The 20,739-nt window shown below is 34.5% G+C and overlaps 3 protein-coding genes across 3 annotated transcripts; 1 reads left to right on the plus strand and 2 right to left on the minus strand.

The window, feature by feature from the left end:
- Positions 1-590: 590 nt before the first annotated feature.
- On the minus strand, positions 591-2,320 carry LOC147405448 (acetylajmalan esterase 2-like). Its single transcript, XM_086432700.1, has 5 exons — positions 1,957-2,320; positions 1,644-1,856; positions 1,390-1,538; positions 982-1,258; positions 591-866 (listed from the first exon to the last, which is right to left on the minus strand). The coding sequence occupies exons 1-5, from the start codon at positions 2,249-2,251 to the stop codon at positions 652-654; spliced, it is 1,149 nt and encodes a 382-aa protein (XP_086288826.1). The 5' UTR covers positions 2,252-2,320; the 3' UTR covers positions 591-651.
- Positions 2,321-8,476: 6,156 nt separating this feature from the next.
- Positions 8,477-10,057, minus strand: LOC147405449 (GDSL esterase/lipase At5g03980-like). Its single transcript, XM_086432930.1, has 5 exons — positions 9,746-10,057; positions 9,427-9,639; positions 9,186-9,325; positions 8,794-9,070; positions 8,477-8,691 (listed from the first exon to the last, which is right to left on the minus strand). The coding sequence occupies exons 1-5, from the start codon at positions 10,050-10,052 to the stop codon at positions 8,477-8,479; spliced, it is 1,152 nt and encodes a 383-aa protein (XP_086289056.1). The 5' UTR covers positions 10,053-10,057.
- Positions 10,058-12,390: 2,333 nt separating this feature from the next.
- On the plus strand, positions 12,391-16,384 carry LOC147405450 (cytosolic Fe-S cluster assembly factor NBP35-like). Its single transcript, XM_086433196.1, has 3 exons — positions 12,391-12,546; positions 12,665-12,766; positions 15,385-16,384. Exons 1-3 carry the CDS (start codon positions 12,504-12,506, stop codon positions 16,305-16,307), a joined length of 1,068 nt encoding a protein of 355 aa, XP_086289322.1. The 5' UTR covers positions 12,391-12,503; the 3' UTR covers positions 16,308-16,384.
- Positions 16,385-20,739: the final 4,355 nt, after the last annotated feature.

Genomic DNA, 20,739 nt, shown 5'->3' on the forward strand with positions numbered 1-20,739 from the left:
GAAGAGCGATCCAAGTGCCTACACAATGGATCTGATCAAATTGGATTGATCCAAAGATGTCATCTGATTTCCAAAAATGATCGATAGGCTTGAGTATAGTTAGCAATTCGAGTTAAAGAAAAATAAGTAAAAGATTGATTTGTGAATAATTAAGAATTTACGTTCAATAGTTAATTTAAAAAATTGTGGAAAAAAAATGGAGAAGGGAAAAATGCAATATGAGCTTCAACGACCTCCATTTAAAAAGTATTTCCCAAGTGGAGAGCCTTTTTTTATTTTTTATTCCAGAGTGAGAGACAGAGAATGTATCTAGTAGAAGATTTTGATGGGGTCATGGGATACTCTGTTACCTCCCCTTATTAATTGCAATTTTAGTAGTAAATGCCCTCACACATTCAAACTTGGCTTTAAATAAATCAGCCAAAATTCATGTTCTATTGACATGTCCCAAGTGGTCCATGCCATGCACTAGATTCATACACACAAGAAAACAGATTGGCCCAAAAATTAAATAGCATAGTCTTCTATATTAATTCATATGAAATATATTTGACAAAATCACTTGTTCATCATCTATTAATAGAAACACACTAGATATTCTAACTTAAAAAAAAACACACAGGAAATAAAGATCTGCTTCAAATTCGCCAATTATATGCATAAGAAACTAGGCCGAAGTGTGCCGATGAGCCATATTGACATGTACTCATAAGCCTTCTGAGTCAAATGGACACCATCCCAACTAATACGTTGTTCTGGATGTGGGCAAGCTGAAACCCCATTATTTCCACACATCTTGAGCACGTCGAAGTTGTAATCACCTCCACTTCCACAACACGCTTTCAACACCGATTCCTCTTCAAATCCTACATCAAAAATATATAAGAGCGTCATTAGTTGGTAATTCTCCTTTTTTTATTCTCTAAAATATGTCTCTATAACTACTTTGTAATTACATTAATTAGAGTTATGGAAATTTACCAAGGGTGGAGGCAGAGCGAAGAAGGAACATGAAGGAGCTATAATAGTCAGCATAGAGTATGACAACTTCAGGGTGTTCTTGTCTCAACTCATCTAGGACTTTCTGCAATTGGTAGTTGTGATACCTCGCAAAGCTATTTAAGCTATTGAGGCACTTGAACTCGCTATCGTAGGCACTTGAATCGTTGGTTTTAAACATGGTTAGATAAATGGGCAAACATCCAATTGGGAAGTTTCCAGGTACCACCACATAACGTGCACCCACACCAATCACTTTCTGTCATCACAATTAAATATCTTTTTTTTTTAGTAAAATTCAAACCAATCAACAACTTTAGGATCATAATTAAGTCTAGTAATATATGTTCTTAGAAATATTTTATTAGAAGCAATAAAAAAATTAATTACCTCAACAGCATCCTTAATAGAATTGACAACATGTGGCACGAAAGTCTTAACCTCATCGATGGTTTTGCCTTGGAAGAAGGGGTAATTATAATCATTGCCTCCAACTTCCCCTACCATGAATAGAGCCTTTTCAAGTTTCTTTGCGCACACTGCAACAATTAATTATTATTATTGTTAACCAAACAAGGTTAGAAACAGAGAGAGAGAGAGAGAGAATCTAATAATAAATGAATAAATCACATACACACACACACCTGTTTGAGTGGAGCAGAGAGAGTTGAGGTGAGTCTTGAACCAATTGAGTTGGACAGATAGAGAAGTATTGGTGATTACCAATTGAATACCATTGTTGTGGAAAAAGGAATAATCAAGAGCAGTGGCTCCAGCTACTGCAAAGTTTACTCCATTTTTGAAGGAAGCATGTTTGTCCAAGTAAGGGTTGAGGAATGGGAGGCCAATACTAGTAGCTGTGAAATCAAATATACATATAATTAACCAAAAACATGTAATGTAAGAGAAAATAATTAATAAAAAAAATAAAATATATGAAAGAATAAATTAAAATACCCAAGAAATCGATCATAAGTAGGCCGTTGGAGCATCGACCAGTGGGTCTATTGAAGAAGGTCTCACCATAAGGAAGGTGAGAAATAGCAGCAAAGGCACCAGCTGCTTTCCCTTGACGTATGAGATTTCCCACATCAGATATGGAGTCTCCGAATTGGTAAATAGCATCATAGGAGCATTTATTGAATATTTGAGGAATAATAAGGGTGGGTTCAGAAACAACTAGCAAATGAGATGAGATGACGAATATTAGGAGGAAGAAGGAGAGAATCGCAGGAACTCTAAAAGTAGCCATCTCGTTAATCGTTAAAGACAAGAGAAGAGAGGAAGGTAGATATTTTGGTGATAGTTCCTCTGAAGTGAAGGTGTGAGTCTCTATTTATAATAAGAGTTGGACACTTGAAGTAGAGATGTGAAATTTGTACTCCACTCCTAGTCCGAATAGGACTATGAATTACAGTTGATGTGCTGTTCGGAGTACTTGTGTCGGTTATGCGACATATTGCAAGATGGCATAGTTGAGCCCACACAACTCATTTAATATTTTTTTCCTAACGGGTAAGAATTTTCTTGGAAGATTTTATTGTCACCACAAATATTATTTATTAAATCACAATTCGTTAAATTATTTAGGAAAATTTAGTCTTACCCCCCTCTAAAAGTGAGGAAATTAGTGATACCACTCACGAAATGCAAGATGAGGTCTGCCACTTTTAACTTTTGTTGAGTTGGTCAAACCGTGATATACCTACTAATTAAGACTAGGGGAATTCTATCCCATTGATTTCAGTCATGATTGAAGCCATTAATGGCTTCAATGAAGCTCCTACCATGGCACACTAAGTACTATTGCGCAAACGAAGGTGATGCTCAAAAAAGTGTATCTTCAATTCGAGAGTGAGAAAATGGATTTAAGAAGTTTTGGAAAGAGATTTGAAGGAAAAACACTTATGTATGATTTTTTTGAATGGATTTGAAAGAGAAGATGTCTGATTTTCATGAAGAAGGGGATTGGATCAACGACTTAGTGGTGGTGTGATTTGAAACTGACCATTTATGAGAGAATAATCATAGTAATAGAAGCTCAAAGGATTAATATATTGGGTTTTTCCCTTGTTCTTGTTATTTAGGTTTGGAATGGAGATGTGAACAACGAGGGCTGAATGAAAATGGAGAGAGATGGACTTAGACCCATAGCTCAGTTGGTTTAACACATTGCAAGACAACTTTGAGGTCACGAGTTCAAGTCTAGCTTACCCATAAAAAAAAAAAGAGAATAACTCTAAAGGACTCTTTATTAACAATATGTACCGAATAATCTCCTAGCAAAAAATACGGACCATTTAAGTCCTATTTAATAAAATATTAGTCTATTAAGGATTTTCTCAAAAAAAAATTTAAGAAAAATACCTAAAATACACTTTTAACAACTTTACACAATGTTCGATCTAAAAATATAAGGAGTCAAATAAAAAATTGACCAACTTATATAGTTATTAATATTTTCTGTGAAATATAAAAGATAAATATTTTATTTATTGAAAACTATTCATAAATTTAATATAGTTTTATTTGACTCATTTGTGTCAACTTGCTAATTTTGAGTTGAATTAATTCGATAAACATTCAAGTCAAGTATTGAAATTATGTTTTAATTATTTAAAATTTAAAATTATTTATATATATTAATAAATCCAATATAAAGAAACCAATTTATTTAGTTATTAGTTAAATTAGTGATTTAAAGATTACTAGTTTTGACAAAGAGAAACAAGTTTTTTTTTTATTTTTTTAATTGATCTACAAGAGATGACCGTAGTTAAGGGGCACGTCATTGATTATAAAACATAGGAGTAGTTCAAATATTCTCACATTAACATGTTTTTTCTAAACTTCAAAAATCATTTGAAAGGGTAATTATCCTATTTTTGCTTTAAAAATCCTTTTTAGACTAATATTTGATAAATTTGGTACTAAAGAGTTCATAATTTTTTAGAAGGGATTTTTTGGTATATATTTTTAAAAAATAGGTCTTTGCAGTCATTGTCCCTAAAAAAATGGAGAGAGGTGAAGGGTAATTTGGTAATTGTACATATCAATAAAACGAAAAACTATTTATATTAACGGTTTGATCAAGTCAACGAAAGTCAAGAGAAGCAGGCCTCATCTTGCATTTCAGATGTATCACTAATTTCTCCAATGTTATAGGGGGTAAAATTAAATTTTCCAATTATTTATCACACCCCAATAAAAAAATTAACACATTCTTCAAACATTACCAAGGTTTGGCTCAAAGTCTAATTTCAACATTATAACACTTGTTCTAACAGTTTCAGTACTTGTTTACAATTATGATTATGCTCATATAAAATCCTGGATCCAAAAAATAAAAATCTAACCGAAAAAAGGAGAGAGATAGATTTTATTGACACCCCAACTTTTTCTTATTCTCAGTCCTTCTATTTTTATTTCTTTAGGGACTTTTTTCAAAACATGCACAATTTATATCTAAATTTCAATTTCGATACACTAATTATTTTAATTTTCAAAACATGTGTTTTCGAGTGAATTTGTCACTTTTATAATCAATGAATTCGTTAATATATCTATGAATTCGTAGATATTAAAAGTGACGAACTCACGAGTTTGTAAGTCATAAAAATAATAAATATATACTTTGAGAATTAAAGTGAACAATATACCAAACTCGGAATTTCTTCATATCCATCGTTCAAAATGGAGATTCACCTTTTCTTTATTTTTAATTTGGATGAAATAAGTAAAAGTAGGGTGCCAACCGCCCTCATTTTCTTGGACAACGATACGATGTTTAACACGAATTGACATAGCTTCTCTCAAAGTTATACTTCCACGTACACTAATGCTGAGGTGACACCGGGTATTTACTGTGATATCACGAGTAAAAAGTCCCACATCAATATCAAAGCTTAGATATTTTCTGAGATCCGCAATTAAGTCCAAGAAGGACATATTCATTCAAGAGGTCTCTTCTACTTCTACATTTCAATCTTAGGGTCTGTTTGGTTTGCTTTTTTAAGGAAACTTAAGTTTTTGTTCGTCACTAAAGAAAGTTGTGTCCTCATGAATCACCACAGCCTTGTTACAAATCTTGATGACAAGCCCATTTTTAATCTCCCACCCATCTCTATCTCTCTTTATTCTCTCCGGATTTTCCCTCTTTATCTTCTCTCCCTCTCTCTATGATTTGACCCTTTTTTTGTGACACATCAATGTCAAAGCTTAGATATTTTCTGAGATTCGCAATTAAGTCAAAGAAAGACATATCCATTCAAGAGGTCTCTTTTACTTCTATATTTTAATCTTAATGTCGGTTTGGATTGCTTTTTTAAGTAAGCTTCAAAAAGAAAGTTTTTGTCCATCACTAAAATGGCGTTGCAATCTATACTTTATATTTTTTTCTTAATTTTTTGTTGAGATGGCTATGATTCACGTCTCTTCTTTAATACTCTCTCTCTCTCTCTCTTATAGAAATCAAATGAATAGAGTTTCACTTTGATTTAAACTTCAATTTGACTATAACAATATTTTGAAAAGCATTAGACTTACATTTACCTAAAGTTTGCCTCATGACGAGACTCACCAAAAAGGATCTACAATAAAAATGCACAAGGCATATGAGTCATTCATTGTAGATTTTCAAAAGGGTCATGCTAGGGTGACACAAACGGAGATCCAAAGGTGATAAAATGACGTGGTGTTGCGCACATTACCATAGATGCTTTTCTGTGAGATACGAGTAAAAAACATCTACGGTAATCCCCGCGCCACCACATCATTGTTGTCATCTTTTGTCCTCATTTATGTCATTTCAGCATTTTCCTTTTCGAAAAGGCCGTTACATTATTTATAATTTATACAAGCAACAAAACTATCTAGGGCTCACAAAAGATTCAAAAACTATTATTTTTATATGAGACTTTGTTATTACCACACAAATTACATGACAGCACGACACCTTTTCTTTTGTTATTTAAATTATTGTTTGCCCTAGACAGAACTTGAGTAATACGGTAGCAGCTGCTCAGATTTTAGGTATGCATATCATGATGTAATTGGATCATTGTCTGTGTGCGTGTGGAGGACTTGAACCTAATTTTCATAAGACTTGAGTTTTTGGGAGGATGAGGAATGATGGAATTCCTCATTATAGGATTTGAGGTTGGGGATTGATTTAGTTTTTTTGCATATATAGGATTTGATTTTGGATATGTTAATTCATGGAGGAATTTTTAAAATCTAAGATTTATATTAGAAATTTTTAAATCAAAGCAATATGTTTGAGTGGGTATTAAAAATCAGTATTTTAGTTGAAGTTTAGATGATTTAGGATTTTTTTTTTCTTTTGTACGCCCATTCTTTTCAATTCAAGGGTGTAAAGCTCATTGAAGATTCCCAATTTGATTAAGAAAAAGGAAAAAATATATATATGTTAAAGGGCGGCGTGGGGTTTAGAAATACTATTAGGGGCAGGGATGAATTAAGAAATTTAGACCCAAGTCAAGGTTGAGGAGGGTTCAGGGTGAACATTATTAATCGGGGCAGGGTTAAGCTAAACCTGGCCCAAACCCATCCCTGCTTGTGTTCTCCAATGATCACATACTATTTTGAACTTGATAACCCCCCTCAATTTTTCAATGAATATTTGAGACACCCCTATGCTTTTGATAACATGCCCCTGAATTTTAGTAGATATTTTAGATACCCCAATGTTTACAAACCGATGACACGATGACACGTCTCTCCTCCTCCTCCCCCTCCAATATTTTTTGTTGATTTGGAAACCCCTCCATAGACTTAAGTTTTCTCTCATGGACTTATGAAAAATGTGCTAAATGCCCTTTTCTTCAACCTTTAGCAAAATACCCTTAAATTTTCTCCTCAAAACCACTCAACTTCAAGCTGCAACTATGGTTTGTCCCCTCTATAAGAAAATCCTGGCTCCTCCCCTGCCTGTTTTGATATTTCCTTAACATCTGGTTCCCACTCAAGACATCTTACAACTCTAGCTTTAATTTAATGCCACCAGATTCATATTATTTATAGCTTTTAATTTATTATTTTTAGAGTAGATACTTAGGGTGTGCCTTTGATTTAATAATACTGAATAGGCAAATTTAAATTTCACATTGTATAAGATGCTTCTTAGTTTTTCCTAATTTTCTTGCCTTGTGCCATAGACCAATCCCTTGTTGTGTTACCCCTGCGGCACTCAGCCTAATTCCTTCAATGTAGCTCAAGTCAATATTAGCTTGAGTGAGTAAAGCTTCCAATAGTTTAAACACAAAGTCTGTGTGTTCTTTTGTGCATGTGTGGGTGTCTAAGTGAATTGGAGTAACTTCTAAGATACTCTAGGGTGATGTTGTTGACTTAAGCCACATCAAGGGGATTAGTTTGAGTGTTGCAAGGGTGCTACACAATGGGGGACTCGGTCCATGACACTTGATTTTCTATTTGTGTAAATAGATTTTATGTTTGATTGGTTGAGTCATTTGCACTTGTCTCATGTAAGCTTAATTATGTAGACCCATCTCTTGAAACTTGAATTTTTTTGGAACTAGGCAGAGTTTTAAGTTTCTGAGATTTTCTCTAGTTTGTTGTTTTGATTTGCTATGGCTTCTTGGATACAGGTCCCATGGTACATAGCGACGAAAATGGCATCTATAAGATCTTCCTTCTTCGTACCATCAATAGATGGCTATACTGAAGCAAGTACTCCATGTTGGATAGGCTACGAGCCACACTGCACGCCTTACTAGCGACATTGTGATCTTTGGAGTTTGATATATGTACTGTCCATTGTGTTTGGATTAGGTGGGATTTAGGTTCTTTATACTGCAAGGCATGGTTTAAACTCTAATGCATTTGTTATGTTCTTTAGTCTTTTGATTTTCAGTCAGTAATTTAGTCTTTTGAACTACGGATTGTTACGAATATTCTCGGCCGATTGAAGAGTGATCCAGGTGCCTATATTTACAGTGTGGGCTTTGTTTCGATTGGGTCCCACAGATAGATCTGTGATGGAGCTGATTTTCAACAAAAAATCAGTAAAAGAAAAAAATGAAGAAGGGAAAATGCGATACGAGATCTTATTGGTCAAAGGTGCAATATGAAGAATGTAGGGTTGAGTTTTGAGATGATGAAAGAAGAAATAAATACACTTACGATAATTAGACATAATACAATGTAGATGGATTTGTTCCCAAAATCTTTGGAAATAAAGAAGAAACACAACACCATGCAAATCGAGTGGTCCTTGGCAAGAAAGGCACCCCTACACCCAAGAAATTAAAAAGGTTGGCCCAAAAATTAAATAGCATAGTCGTCCTATTAATTCTTAATTAAGAAATGCACATTTGAAAAAATCACTTGTCCATCATCTATCAAAATAACCTAAACAGAAAAACACTAGAGGTTCTAACTAAGATAACCATTATATGACGGGAAAAGAAAGACAAACAAAGAACTTCAAATTCGCCAACTATACACATAAGAAACTAGGACGTAGCATGCCGATGAGCCATATTGACATGTACTCATAAGCCTTCTGAGTCAAATGGACACCATCCCAACTAATGCGGTGTTCTGGATCTGGGCAAGCTGAAACCCCATTGCTTCCACACATCTTGAACGCATCAAAGTTGTAATCACCTCCACTTCCACAACACGCTTTCAACACTGATTCCTCCTCAAACCCTACATAGAAAGATATATGTGTTCATGATCAGTAAGTAATTCTTTTTTTTTCCTAGAATATATCTCTTAGTTACAACATTAAAAAGAGTTATGGAAATTTACCAAGGGAGGCAGCAGAGCGAAGAAGAGACATGAAGGTGCTATGATAGTCAGCATAGAGTATGACAACTTCTGGGTATTCTTGTCTCAACTCATCCAGGACTTTCTGCACTTGGTGGTTGTGATACCTCGCAAAGCTGTTTAAGCTATCGAGACATTTGAAGTCGTTATCGTAGGCACTTGAATCGTTGGTTTTAAACGCAGTTAGATAAATGGGCATACATCCAATTGGGAAGTTTCCAGGTACCACCACATAACGTGCACCCACATTAATCACTTTCTGTAATCACAATTAAATATCTTTCTCAGTTATAAGATTCAAACCAATCAACAACTTAAGGGTCATAATTAATTCTAGTAATATATTTTATTATAAGAAAACAAATAATAATTACCTTAACAGCATCCTTGATAGAGTTGACAACATGTGGGACGAAAGTCTTAACCTCATCCATGGTTTTGCCTTGGAAGAAGGCATAATTATAATCATTGCCTCCAACTTCCCCTATCATAAATAGAGACTTCTCAAGTTTCTCTGCGCACTCTGCAACAATTAATTGTTATTGTTAATCAAACAAGCTTAATTTATTGATTTCTCAAAAATACATGAATCGAGAGAGAGAGAGAGAGAGAGACCTGTTTGAGTGGAGCAGAGTGAGTTGAGGTGAGTCTTGAACCAATCGAGTTGGACAGAAAGAGAAGTATTTGTGACTGGCAATTGGATAGCATGTTTGTTGAAGAAGGAATAATCGAGAGCAGTGGCTCCAGCTACAGCAAAGTTCACTCCATTTTTGAAGGAAGCATCTTTCTCCAAGTAAGGGTTCAGGAGTGGGAGACCAACTGTTGTAGCTGCATAAAAAACAAACATGCATCAAATATTATTAATTATATTTAAGAGAAAATAATTAATAAAAAAATCCCAAAATAAAATATATGAAAGCATAAATAAAAGTACCTAAGAAATCGATCATAAGGAGGCCATTGGAGCATCGGCCAGTGGGCTTATTGAAGAAGGTCTCACCATATGGAAGGTGAGAAATGGGAGCAAAGGCACCAACACCAGCAGTCCCTCCTTGTCGTATGAGATTTCCCACATCGGATATGGAGTCTCCGAATTGGTAAATAGCATCGTAGGAGCATTTCTTGAATATTTGAGGAATAATAAAAGTAGCTTCAGAAACAACTAGCAAATGAGATGAGATGATGAATATTAGGAGGAATAAGGAGAGAATCGCAGGAACTCTAATAGTAGCAGCAGCCATATCTCGTTAATGAATGAGAATGGAGAATCGAGAATCAAGAATCAGAAGAAGAGAAAATAGATGGATGTGTTGTAGTGGTTGCTGTCGGCTCCCTTCGTATGTATGTATAGCTTTATTTATAAGAAAAAATATTGGATGGAATCACATTTGAATTAGAAATGGAAAATTAGAATTGTAGTACAAGTCTAAATTAGAGTCCGTAATTGATAGAGTCGGGAAGTTATCTAAAACTCGGTTTCGAACTTATCGCTTGTTTAGTTTACTTGCATGCCCAACGGTTAGTTAATAGAATCGTGATAATCTGACTATCCCACGTGGCAAATTCAATCGACTATACCGTGACAAGTTCAGGAGCTGTAGATCTGCATTCCTTGGGATACATGACTGCAATTCCCCATAAAAAAGTGTATCTCAAGGCATTTGTATTTTCGGAGGAGTGCAAATCTATGATTTCCGAACTTGTCACGTCAGATAGTCGATTGAGTATGCCTCATGGGATAGTCAGACTATCACGACTCTAGTTAAATATAAGGGTGCTGATTTTTTAACTCAAACCGACAGGGAAACTCACTAACATGGCATGGGCTAAGAATTGTAGATTCTCTCCCTCGGGATACACAACCGACGTGTTATCTACAATTGTGTATCCTGAGTGAAAGAATCTTCTATTCTTTGTGCATGACACGTCAATGAGTTTTAAGTCTAACTGTCAAGATGAGTTCAAAAATCACTAGAATTAATATAAGTCACCTCAACGAACGGTTGAGGCTCTCTTTAATCTTCATTAACTTGACCGTTAGGATGAGAGAGATTAGTAGTCTAGGGATGGCAATGATCCAAAATATACCTGATGTTCGAATCGGACTGATCCGATTTGAAAAATATGAATAATCAGATTTGGATTGGAATCTTAGATCCAAAAAATATTTGATCGGAACATAATTTTAAATTTTTATTATTCTTAATTTCATATAAATACATATAGATAAAACATTTTAATCTTTTTGGTTTCCCTCTATATTTGTTGTTGGAAAGTAAATTTTTTAAAATTTTATATGATTTTATATTTTTTTAACATTGGTCATTTGAAAATAAGGTATGTGTTCAGATCAGATCGGATTGATCTCAAATTAAGGATGAATTGAAACGAATCGGATTTGGTTCACATATTCATCTATAATAAAAACATCAATAAAAAATTACGAAGTGATCTAATGGATGTATGAGTTTTCTTCTCTTTTTTTTTTTTTTTTTAAAAAAAAAAAAAAAATTTAATCCATATTTTTTTTAATAGTAATGAACTTATAGGAAAAAGGAAATTTTAAATTAAAAGATATAATTTATATGAAGACATCAAAAAAAATTACGTAATACCTATTTACTTTAAAAGGTATAAAAAGATTCAACCATTTATAATATATGAAAAATGGTAAAACAAATCCGTTTCAAGTACTCATTGGATAGAACCTATCGATTTTGATTCCTTTGAGACATGATTCTAATCAGGTATTGAAAATAAGAATTGAGAACCAAGGGCCTTCAATTTGGATAATGATTTCCTAATGCCCACTTCTGACACATGCCCCTTGACATGGCATGTGCTAGAATTATAGATTATATTTTCAGGATATACAATTGCACATATTTATGGAGATACATAATTATGTATCTCGAGGGAAACAAATCTATGATTTTAACTCATGCCACATCAGAGGGTGTAGAGAGCATGTGTCAAAGTGGTGGTAAAAAAATTATGACTCTTCCAATCTTGGTTCCAATTAAATGGTATCGATTTACGGGAGTAGTTCCTCTGTAGCGTGATTCTTCTATAGCTCTTGTCAACATTTGAATATATGCCGCCCATCCATTTCCATACTTGATTAAATCCAAAAAAAAAAAAAAAATTCTTCTTTTTTTTAATAATTTTTTTTAAAATCTGATCTAAACCAAGAATCCAAGATGATTGCGTTGCTAGTTTCATCAATGTGAAGTTCTATGGAGCATAGAAACAAAGCTACATGATAAATGTTCTACAGAGGATCCGCTGCCCCCATTGACACCCCTACCGTGTCGTAGGGAATAACTCCATCATTACCCATACAAAATTCATTTGGCGGCAAAAAGAATCAACAATGGGGGAGGTGTTCACATTTAGTAAACAAATCCACGTGGACAAGCTTCATACGTCTTAAACGAGTTTTTGACGGTTCCGTGTTTGTAACCCCATGACGATTCTTGTGAGTCAAACTCATTCGAGTTAAAGAGGCGGTCACGAAATCAAATTACTAAAACCTCCCTGACCTAGATAGTAGTATACATGTTCTTGTAATCCTGTCTAAGTTAATTCGTTGGTGAGTAAAGGGTATTTTAGTGAATCCAATACTAAAACTCCATTAAAAGAACTCTTTCTTTCTCTGCTCTGTAGAGAAGACCACGAATACAACAGCAGCCATGGAGAACGGTTATGGTGAAGTCCCTGAGAACGCTAACGAACGTATATTTTCTTCACTTTCTCGATTTTTTTCCCTCAAAATAATTGATGGGTTGGGTTTTTTTACTCTATTTGTTTTTATTTTTTTGCGAGGGATTCTCATTCTATTGTGTTGTTGCAGACTGCCCAGGTCCTCAATCGGAAACTGCAGGGAAATCTGACTCGTGTGCTGGATGCCCTAATCAAGAAGCTTGTGCAACGGCTCCAAAAGGACCCGACCCAGGTTCTCTCTCTTGATTCTTCACTTTTGATTCTTAATTCGATGTTCTTCTTTGATTTTGTTTCGATTAGTAAGTTTTTTTAGATGGGTATTTGTTTTTTCTACCCGAATTTGTGATTTTAATGCAAAAAAAAAAAAATTATCTTCAAAATTTTGGGGGTCAGCTGAACCAATCCTGCACTTGAAACTTGGAAGAAGATTTAGAAAACCTTACAGATTATATAAGTTTATGTTAAATTGGTTTTTTATTGGTTTTTTATTGGTTTTTTTATTTTTATTTTTAACATTTCCCCTTTGATGTGTAACTTATGGGATTTCAGTTCTAAGGAGATTCAGAAGCTTGTTGATGAGTAAAGTAGTTGGTATCTTTCCGTTTGTCTTAATTATTAGTAAAAAAATTTAGATGTGTATTTGTTTTTCCACCAGAATTTGTGATTTTAATGCAAAATAAAAAAACTTTCTTTAAAATTTTTGGGGTCAGCTGAACCAATCCTGCACTTGAACCTCGAAAGAAGATTTAGAAAATCTTATAGATGATATAAGTTTATGTTCAATTGGTTCTTTTGTTTTTTGTTTTTTTGTTTTTTTTTTGTTTTTTTTTTAATATTTCCCCTTTGAAGTGTAAGTTATGGGATTTCAGTTCTAAGGAGATTCTGAAGCTTGTAGTGGAGTAAAGTAGTTGGTATTTAGATTTTCAATTATAATCATTGAACGCTTGTTGTACATTATTGTTGTCCTTTTATTTTTCAAGCACTCAATTATTTACTTCAATTTGAAATTAGTTGAGATTTATGTTATCCTAGATGATACAAGTATACAACAGTTGCAACAATAAAGCCTTCGCCCAAAGATTTGGGGTTGGTTAAACGAGTCATGTTCCTCCATTCCACTTTGTCCAAAGCCAAGTCTTATTTTATTGAGAGAGAGTTTATATCTACTTTCACCATCTCCATCCACATTCTTTCTATTGCTCGTTTAGGACTTTCAGCTTGAACATTTCTTTTAATTGGGGTTATAATTGGCCTCTGTTGAAGATTTTGTAACAAAATGGGGTTGGGTGTGTAGCATTGAGGTGTTATTTGGGTTTGTCTTTGTCTTTTTCTTTCTTTTTCAATTTTTTATATAGTTTAATGGTCATCTCAACCGTGCTTGTTTCAATAATGATCTTTGACTAGTTAAAAACAAAACAAAAAATTGGCCTTCTGAACATGCAGAAATCGTCTCAGTTGATTTTACCTTAGTTTATCACCTATTGGACAAACTCCTAAATTTCCCAGAATGCGTTCATGTCTAATTTTATCTTTCATAGTCTTTCCACTCAACTATGACAGTATCCTCATTTTTGTTACCCCTAAATTTATTAACATCTTTAGCATGATGCTTCTTGACTCCTAGCATTCAACTCCATAAACTATAGCTGGCCTTACTACCATCTTAAATTTTTTGTAATTTTAGTTTGATTGGTATGCATTTGTCATGTATTACACTGAAAGCACACCTCCACATTAACCACCCAGCCCTAGTTTTATAGGAAACATCTTTCTCAATCTTTCCATCCTTGTATATGATGGGACCAAAATAACAAAATTGATTGCTTCTAAATATTTCTAGACCATTAATTTTAACTATCCATTCCTTTTACGGGGTATCAGTGCTGAATTTACCCTACACACACACTCAGACTTAGTTTATTTATCCTAAATCCCTTGGATTCTAACATCTCTGCATAACTCTAGTTTTGTGCAGATTTTATCTCTTCAAATCTGCTCGCGCTATCGTAATTCAAGTCCTTTTTGGTCTTCCTCTCTCTCTTTTTTGAGTCTTCAACTTCCGTCATACTTCTAAAGGGGGATGACCAAACCATTTGGTCCATATGAATCAACTTTCTTAGTTTATTACCTAGTGGGGTGACAATAACATTCTCAAATTTTCTATCAATATATGAATATTTTTCTTGATTGTCCAGCATGCATCTCCATAAAGCATCATGGTCTTACTGTTGTCTCATAAATTTTATTTTTATCATGAAGACATGGTTAAAAAAACTCAGTCAATAGTGTTTACAAGATGGGAAATTCATCAAATTAAGTCAAAAGTTGATTGAGTTGTGTATATGATCTATAGTTTCCTAATGGTCCATAATGGCTACATTTGTTGGAGATGGTTATCTGTATTCTAGTAATTTAAGGTTGAAATTAAATGGGTGCCATTTTTATATAAACTTCAACAAAATGAGAAGTAATCATGGGCTAAATCAAAAGAATGCATCTTGACCGATAAAAGGGATGCAAGATTCCATTTGAAATCTTATCAATTATCATCTGAACCTGTATTGCATTTGATGAACTTGTTTGGCTTCTTATATGAATCTCCTTGTCCCGAGTCCATTGTGATCTTCCTTTGTTTATCATATCTACCAGAAGGAATATGCATCTTATAGTCATATATTTTTTCTGCGGGTTTTTTTCACCCCTTTTGATTGGTTTTGTGTTTCTCTTGTATCTTCCTGTTGGTCTCCTTAACCTCCATTGCATTCTAATGAAGTATCTTTACCTATTAAAAAAAAAAGGAATAGGCATCTTACATTGTATTTCATGCTCTATGCATATTTTTGTTTGCAGATTTGGTCGCAATTGCAGAGCGCATGGCCACCGTGAAGCACAAGATACTGATTTTATCTGGAAAGGGTGGAGTCGGTAAGAGCACATTCTCAGCCCAACTATCATTTGCACTAGCTGGTATGGACCACCAGGTGGGCCTCCTTGACATCGACATCTGTGGTCCGAGTATCCCAAAGATGCTCGGTCTAGAAGGCCAAGACATTCACCAGAGCAACCTCGGCTGGTCTCCTGTCTACGTAGAGTCAAACCTCGGGGTCATGTCCATTGGGTTTATGCTTCCTGACCCAGATGAGGCCGTTATATGGAGAGGTCCCCGCAAGAATGGGATCATTAAACAATTCTTGAAGGATGTCTACTGGGGTGAGCTCGACTATCTAGTCGTGGATGCTCCTCCTGGGACCTCAGACGAGCACATATCGATAGTCCAATTTCTCCAAGCAACGGGTATTGATGGTGCAATCATCGTCACCACCCCACAACAGGTTTCTCTTATTGATGTAAGGAAGGAAGTGAGTTTCTGCAAGAAAGTCGGGATACAGGTACTTGGGGTTGTTGAGAACATGAGTGGGTTACAACAGCCGTTGGTGGATTTCCAGTTCATGAAGGTAACGGAGTCGGGAGAGGAGAAAGACGTTACGGAGTGGGCTATGGAGTATATGAGAGCAAATGCCCCGGAAATGTTGGATTTGGTTGCTTGCAGCGAAGTGTTTGATAGTAGTGGTGGTGGTGCGGCCAAGATGTGTGTGGAGATGGGGGTACCATTTCTTGGGAAGGTGCCCATGGACCCTCAGCTGTGCAAGGCGGCTGAGGAAGGCCGGTCATGCTTCGTTGATCAGAAATGTGGGGCTAGTGCATCTGCACTAAAGAAAATTATAGAGAAACTCGGGGCAGGTCAAATGATATCAGGAAACTCCAATGGATGATATGGTGTGTAAGTGATTCACTTCCACTAGTCCATTTTTGTAGAACAAAAAGTTTTGTGTTATTTGTTATTTTTTCAGGTTTTAATGCCTGGAGTCGTTATATATATATAAGTTGCTTGATTACACAAGGTGCTCTCATGGTTTTAAATCTTGTCTGAGATGAATCGTCTGATACGTATCGGTATTGTCCACCAACGAGATGGATGGACAAGTCAACAAGACGGATGGACAAGTCAAATGCATTGGACGGTATATAAAACTATGGTTCAATTTTCTCGTTGAACGAGACGACTCAAACATATCTCCGAGACACATCAAAACGAGTTTCAAAACAATAGGTGCACTGCAATCGCATGAAACAGTTGTTTGATGGGTCACAAATATTTTTTTAAGTTCTGATCATTGATTAGTGGGCCACTTCTTTCATGTGGGCCCATGTTGTTTTAACAATTTGATGATTTTCCCAACTAAGGTTCTTGACTATAATTTTATTGGTCACATACTCTCTGACCTCTCTGTCAACTAGAAGAGACTAATGGAAAGTTACCTAAGTGCCCTTACTTTCAAACCACCCCCCCCCCCTCCTTTTTCAATAATAAATAGGACTTTTTTGGTAGAAAAGTTTAAAGAATTAAAGGGCCGAAAACGAGGTCGAATATGGGGAAAAAATACCTTGAATAGTTTGAATTGGGCGGAAGCACAACAAGAGTAAGGATAAAAGCAAAACAACACGATTGCACAAAATTTACCTAGTTTTTCAAGAATGACCACTTAGCTAAGTAGTAAGACTTTTGAGGATTGTTCCAAGGTCTTAGATTCAAACCTCTTGAACCCCATCCTAACTACTAATCCTTCAAAGTCACACAAAAAAATTTTTACCTGGTTTGACAAATTGCTTACCTCCATGGAGGAGAGAGAAAATTTTACTATCAACAATAAAGATTGTAGACTCTCTGTCCATAGTCACAAGAAATCTCATAAGTAAAAAACATAAAGAAAATCTACTCCAAAAATACAATATATGCCCACAAAATTGGCACACTGCCCCTGAAAACCTGCATGGGCCTAAACAAGTAGCCCCACTCCACAGCGGGAAAGGTCCTTTTTGAAGTCCACTTGAAGTCCAAGTCCAATAAAAATACTACACATCTCACAAACAGTTTGAATTAAGGTTTTTAGAAGAAATAAAATCCTGATCTAGACAGAATTAAATGAATTAACACGATTCATTTAGCCAACTGATCTCAAATCGTTGGTACAAGGTTTCAAAAGCATTTATGGGCTCAGCGAACTCAAAAGAATACGCCACGATGCATTGTTGGAAGGTTGATGGATCAAAGTCGGCTCCTCTATTGGTGCAACAAGCTAACTATATTCGCTTTTGTATATTCTTTGATGTTGATAGGGTTAATAGTTTATGTTCTAAAGTCTGTGTATTCTTCCTCGGTCACCATCCTCAATATTTATTGACTCAATGTTTTTTTTTTTTAATTTGTACATATTCTTATAAATTAAATAATTTTAATTAGTAAATAGAAACTTTAATCTTTATTGATGCTTTATAATATTATCTTTGTTGATTTTTAAAATTAATCTTAAAAATTAATTATATTCCCACTAACATAGTGGAGACAAGTATGTAGAAGAAATGATGGGCACTGATAAAAATAATTAATATGAAGTCAAAATAGCGATCAATTTGAGAAAAAAAAAATTCTACCCATCTTATAATCGACACAACCCAATCGGATGGAAAGAAGGGACAATCGAATGATTGGTTTATTCGACTACAACAACAAAGCCTTATATCCCACTAATTTTGTTCTAGTTTGGTATTTGGGGAAATCTTTCCAAATGTTGAATTAAGTGTTTATTTATTCATTTGTGAAAATTCATATTAGTCTCCCTATATGAAATATTTAGTCAGTGGTGGTGACTAAATCGTTCATGCAAAGGTGATAGCTATCACGGTGTCAATGAGTTGAAATAAATTGTGTGCTAGTTGCACCCATCATTTGTGCTCTCCTCACTCACTTACTCATGTATTTTCCCAAAATTTTAAAATACTTTATGCACCCACCTTTTTTAGTTACTTTATGCACCCACATTCGATCTTCTTCTTCTTTAGTACCTTTTGCCTCTTTCTTGCTCATTCTTCTTCTTTCCAACTATGAGGTTTCAGAAAAGCTTTCAACGAGAATTTCATGACATAATGGGCAATATCCTTAGAACTTATAAAATTAGGTTAGTAATTACCATGAAAATCTCAATCCTCAGTCTAAGGGTTGTTAAAAAATCTCAATAATAATAAAAAAAATCAAATAAAGTTTTGTTCAATATGTGAGTACCTAATTTTTCAATAGAGATTTATGGTAGGATCCTACCAAATCTACATAATAGGATTCAATAGTATCGGGTTATATTTTCTATTCTTGTATATGAAGAGTTATCGTGAATTTAACCCAGATCTTTTGATGATCCGCTAATAACCTGTATGAACCATTTAAAATATTGGACCCATTTGGTTTGGACTTGAATCCGACCCGTTTACCCCCTTTTGTAACCCTAAGTATATAAAAGGTAAGAGATGAAACCCTAATGAGGTAAGAGAGATATACAAGAGGCAGAGAAAAATTATAGCATTGTTCTTTTTTGGTTATCATAGTGAAATCGTCATTTTTCGCCTGTGAACATAGGTCGATGTTTTGGCCAAATCACGTATATCTTGTGTCTTGTGATATTATTTGTGTTCTTGTTGATTTATACTTTGGATCATAGGATTTTCTCTAACAAATAGGTTTCCGTAGTTTGTCGATTGGTAACTTTCTATTAAATTCTTTTAGGTAAATTCGATAGGATTTTACTAAGTCACAATAAAAAAATTTGATAGCATTTTTTTAAGAGGGGGTAGAGAGTATTTTGTTAGGGTCAATTTGATTATTTTATCATTTTTTGAAATCTTGTGTTGCCTTTTTTAAGTGGGTGTAGATTGGGTTCTTATTGACCATGACAATGATTTCATTGACTTGAATGGGGTGTTGGTTGGACAATATCAACTCTCATGCATCTATTAAGGTGTTGACCTTCGGTGTTTAATCATCAACGAGTTAACTTGATTGAAGAAAGAAGTAATCATCATCATCCCCGTTGATTACTTATTCCATAGATTGGAAATCATCTAAACGAATCATGTTTCTTCATTGAATTATGTTTTAGGGCACACGTGCTATTATTGAAATCGTGTTTGTATCCATTTTCACCATCTATATCTATTTTCTTTTCGATCTTCTTTTTATCTTACAACATCTTTTACTTTCATATTCTTTCTTTTTTATATTGAAATTACAACCAATTATCAATAAAAGTATTCAAACCCTTTCAATCAACTAAACACACACACACGGGCATGCGCGCGCACGCGCGCGCACACACACACACACACATCTTATTGAGTCCAAAAAATGATATAAGAGGTTTTGGTTATTGATACATACTATATGCTTCTCCTAAATAGAAAAATAAGAAGTATTAATCAGTCACAAAATTATCTGAATTAGGGTTTAGTGGATTAAATCAATGAATCGACAAATTAATTAGCGATTCCTTGGTTAATCATGGAACATGATAACATTTTACCCTTCACCTTCAATATTTTTTTTCAACAATTAAACATCAAGAAGAAGATAGGATTTCTAGAGATGTTGAAAATGATGGATTTTTGTAAGAAATCCCAAATGAAATTTTGTATAATCTCTGAAAAATTTTTAGTTTTTTTATGAAACTTTTCGAGTTAACCGAAGTGAAAACCCACCTAATAATTATCAAATCCGAATTTTTTTGCTATGATATTAATGATTTGATGTTACAACATGCCCAATACTTATAAGGTGGCGTTCAAAGGCCCAAAAAAGAGTCAAACATTTTTTCAATGTATGGGCTAAATGTTTTAGAATGGACTGATTTTTTGTGATGATGATTTTTACGATGAGGGGATCATCATCACCAAAAAACAGCTTATTCCGAAAACTCCTGACCTCATCAAAAGTGATTATAAAAATTGGACGGTCCACGATTCTTCAACTTGTAAATTAGGGATAGAAGTTTCAAAATGAGCTGATTTTTTGTTAGGATGATCTCTTCATCATAAAGATCACCCTCGCAACAAATCATCCCATTCCGAAACTTCTAACCCCTATTTTCAAAAATGTTTAGTGCAATGTTGGGCTCTCTTTAGGGCCTCCAAACATTTCTTGTACTTATATATACGTGCTTCAATTTTGTGATTTTCGTCCTTTAAAGATGATTTGATGATCAAATTATTTATGACCCAAACCAATGTTCCAAAAATACTTCAAGCATCAATGGAGTGGGAAGTTTAAGTCTTAACCTAAGGATCGTAACATACCCCCTCCCCCTCCTATCCCTTAGCATT

This window comes from Akebia trifoliata, chromosome 3, assembly GCF_017979445.1.
Source record: "Akebia trifoliata isolate Shusen 1 chromosome 3, ASM1797944v1, whole genome shotgun sequence".
Lineage (NCBI taxonomy): Eukaryota > Viridiplantae > Streptophyta > Magnoliopsida > Ranunculales > Lardizabalaceae > Akebia > Akebia trifoliata.

Coding starts and splice junctions, on each gene's coding strand:
- LOC147405448 (XM_086432700.1), bottom strand. CDS start 2,251: ATGGCTACTTTTAGAGTTCCTGCGATTCTCTCCTTCTTCCTCCTAATA. Junction 1,259..1,389: donor CTATTAAGGATGCTGTTGAG/GTAATTAATTTT, acceptor TTGTGATGACAG/AAAGTGATTGGTGTGGGTGC. Junction 867..981: donor TCGCTCTGCCTCCACCCTTG/GTAAATTTCCAT, acceptor TTTTTGATGTAG/GATTTGAAGAGGAATCGGTG.
- LOC147405449 (XM_086432930.1), bottom strand. CDS start 10,052: ATGGCTGCTGCTACTATTAGAGTTCCTGCGATTCTCTCCTTATTCCTC. Junction 9,640..9,745: donor CCTTATGATCGATTTCTTAG/GTACTTTTATTT, acceptor TTTTTTATGCAG/CTACAACAGTTGGTCTCCCA. Junction 9,326..9,426: donor ACTCTGCTCCACTCAAACAG/GTCTCTCTCTCT, acceptor CAGAGTGCGCAG/AGAAACTTGAGAAGTCTCTA.
- LOC147405450 (XM_086433196.1), top strand. CDS start 12,504: ATGGAGAACGGTTATGGTGAAGTCCCTGAGAACGCTAACGAAC. Junction 12,547..12,664: donor CCCTGAGAACGCTAACGAAC/GTATATTTTCTT, acceptor GTGTTGTTGCAG/ACTGCCCAGGTCCTCAATCG. Junction 12,767..15,384: donor TCCAAAAGGACCCGACCCAG/GTTCTCTCTCTT, acceptor TTTTGTTTGCAG/ATTTGGTCGCAATTGCAGAG.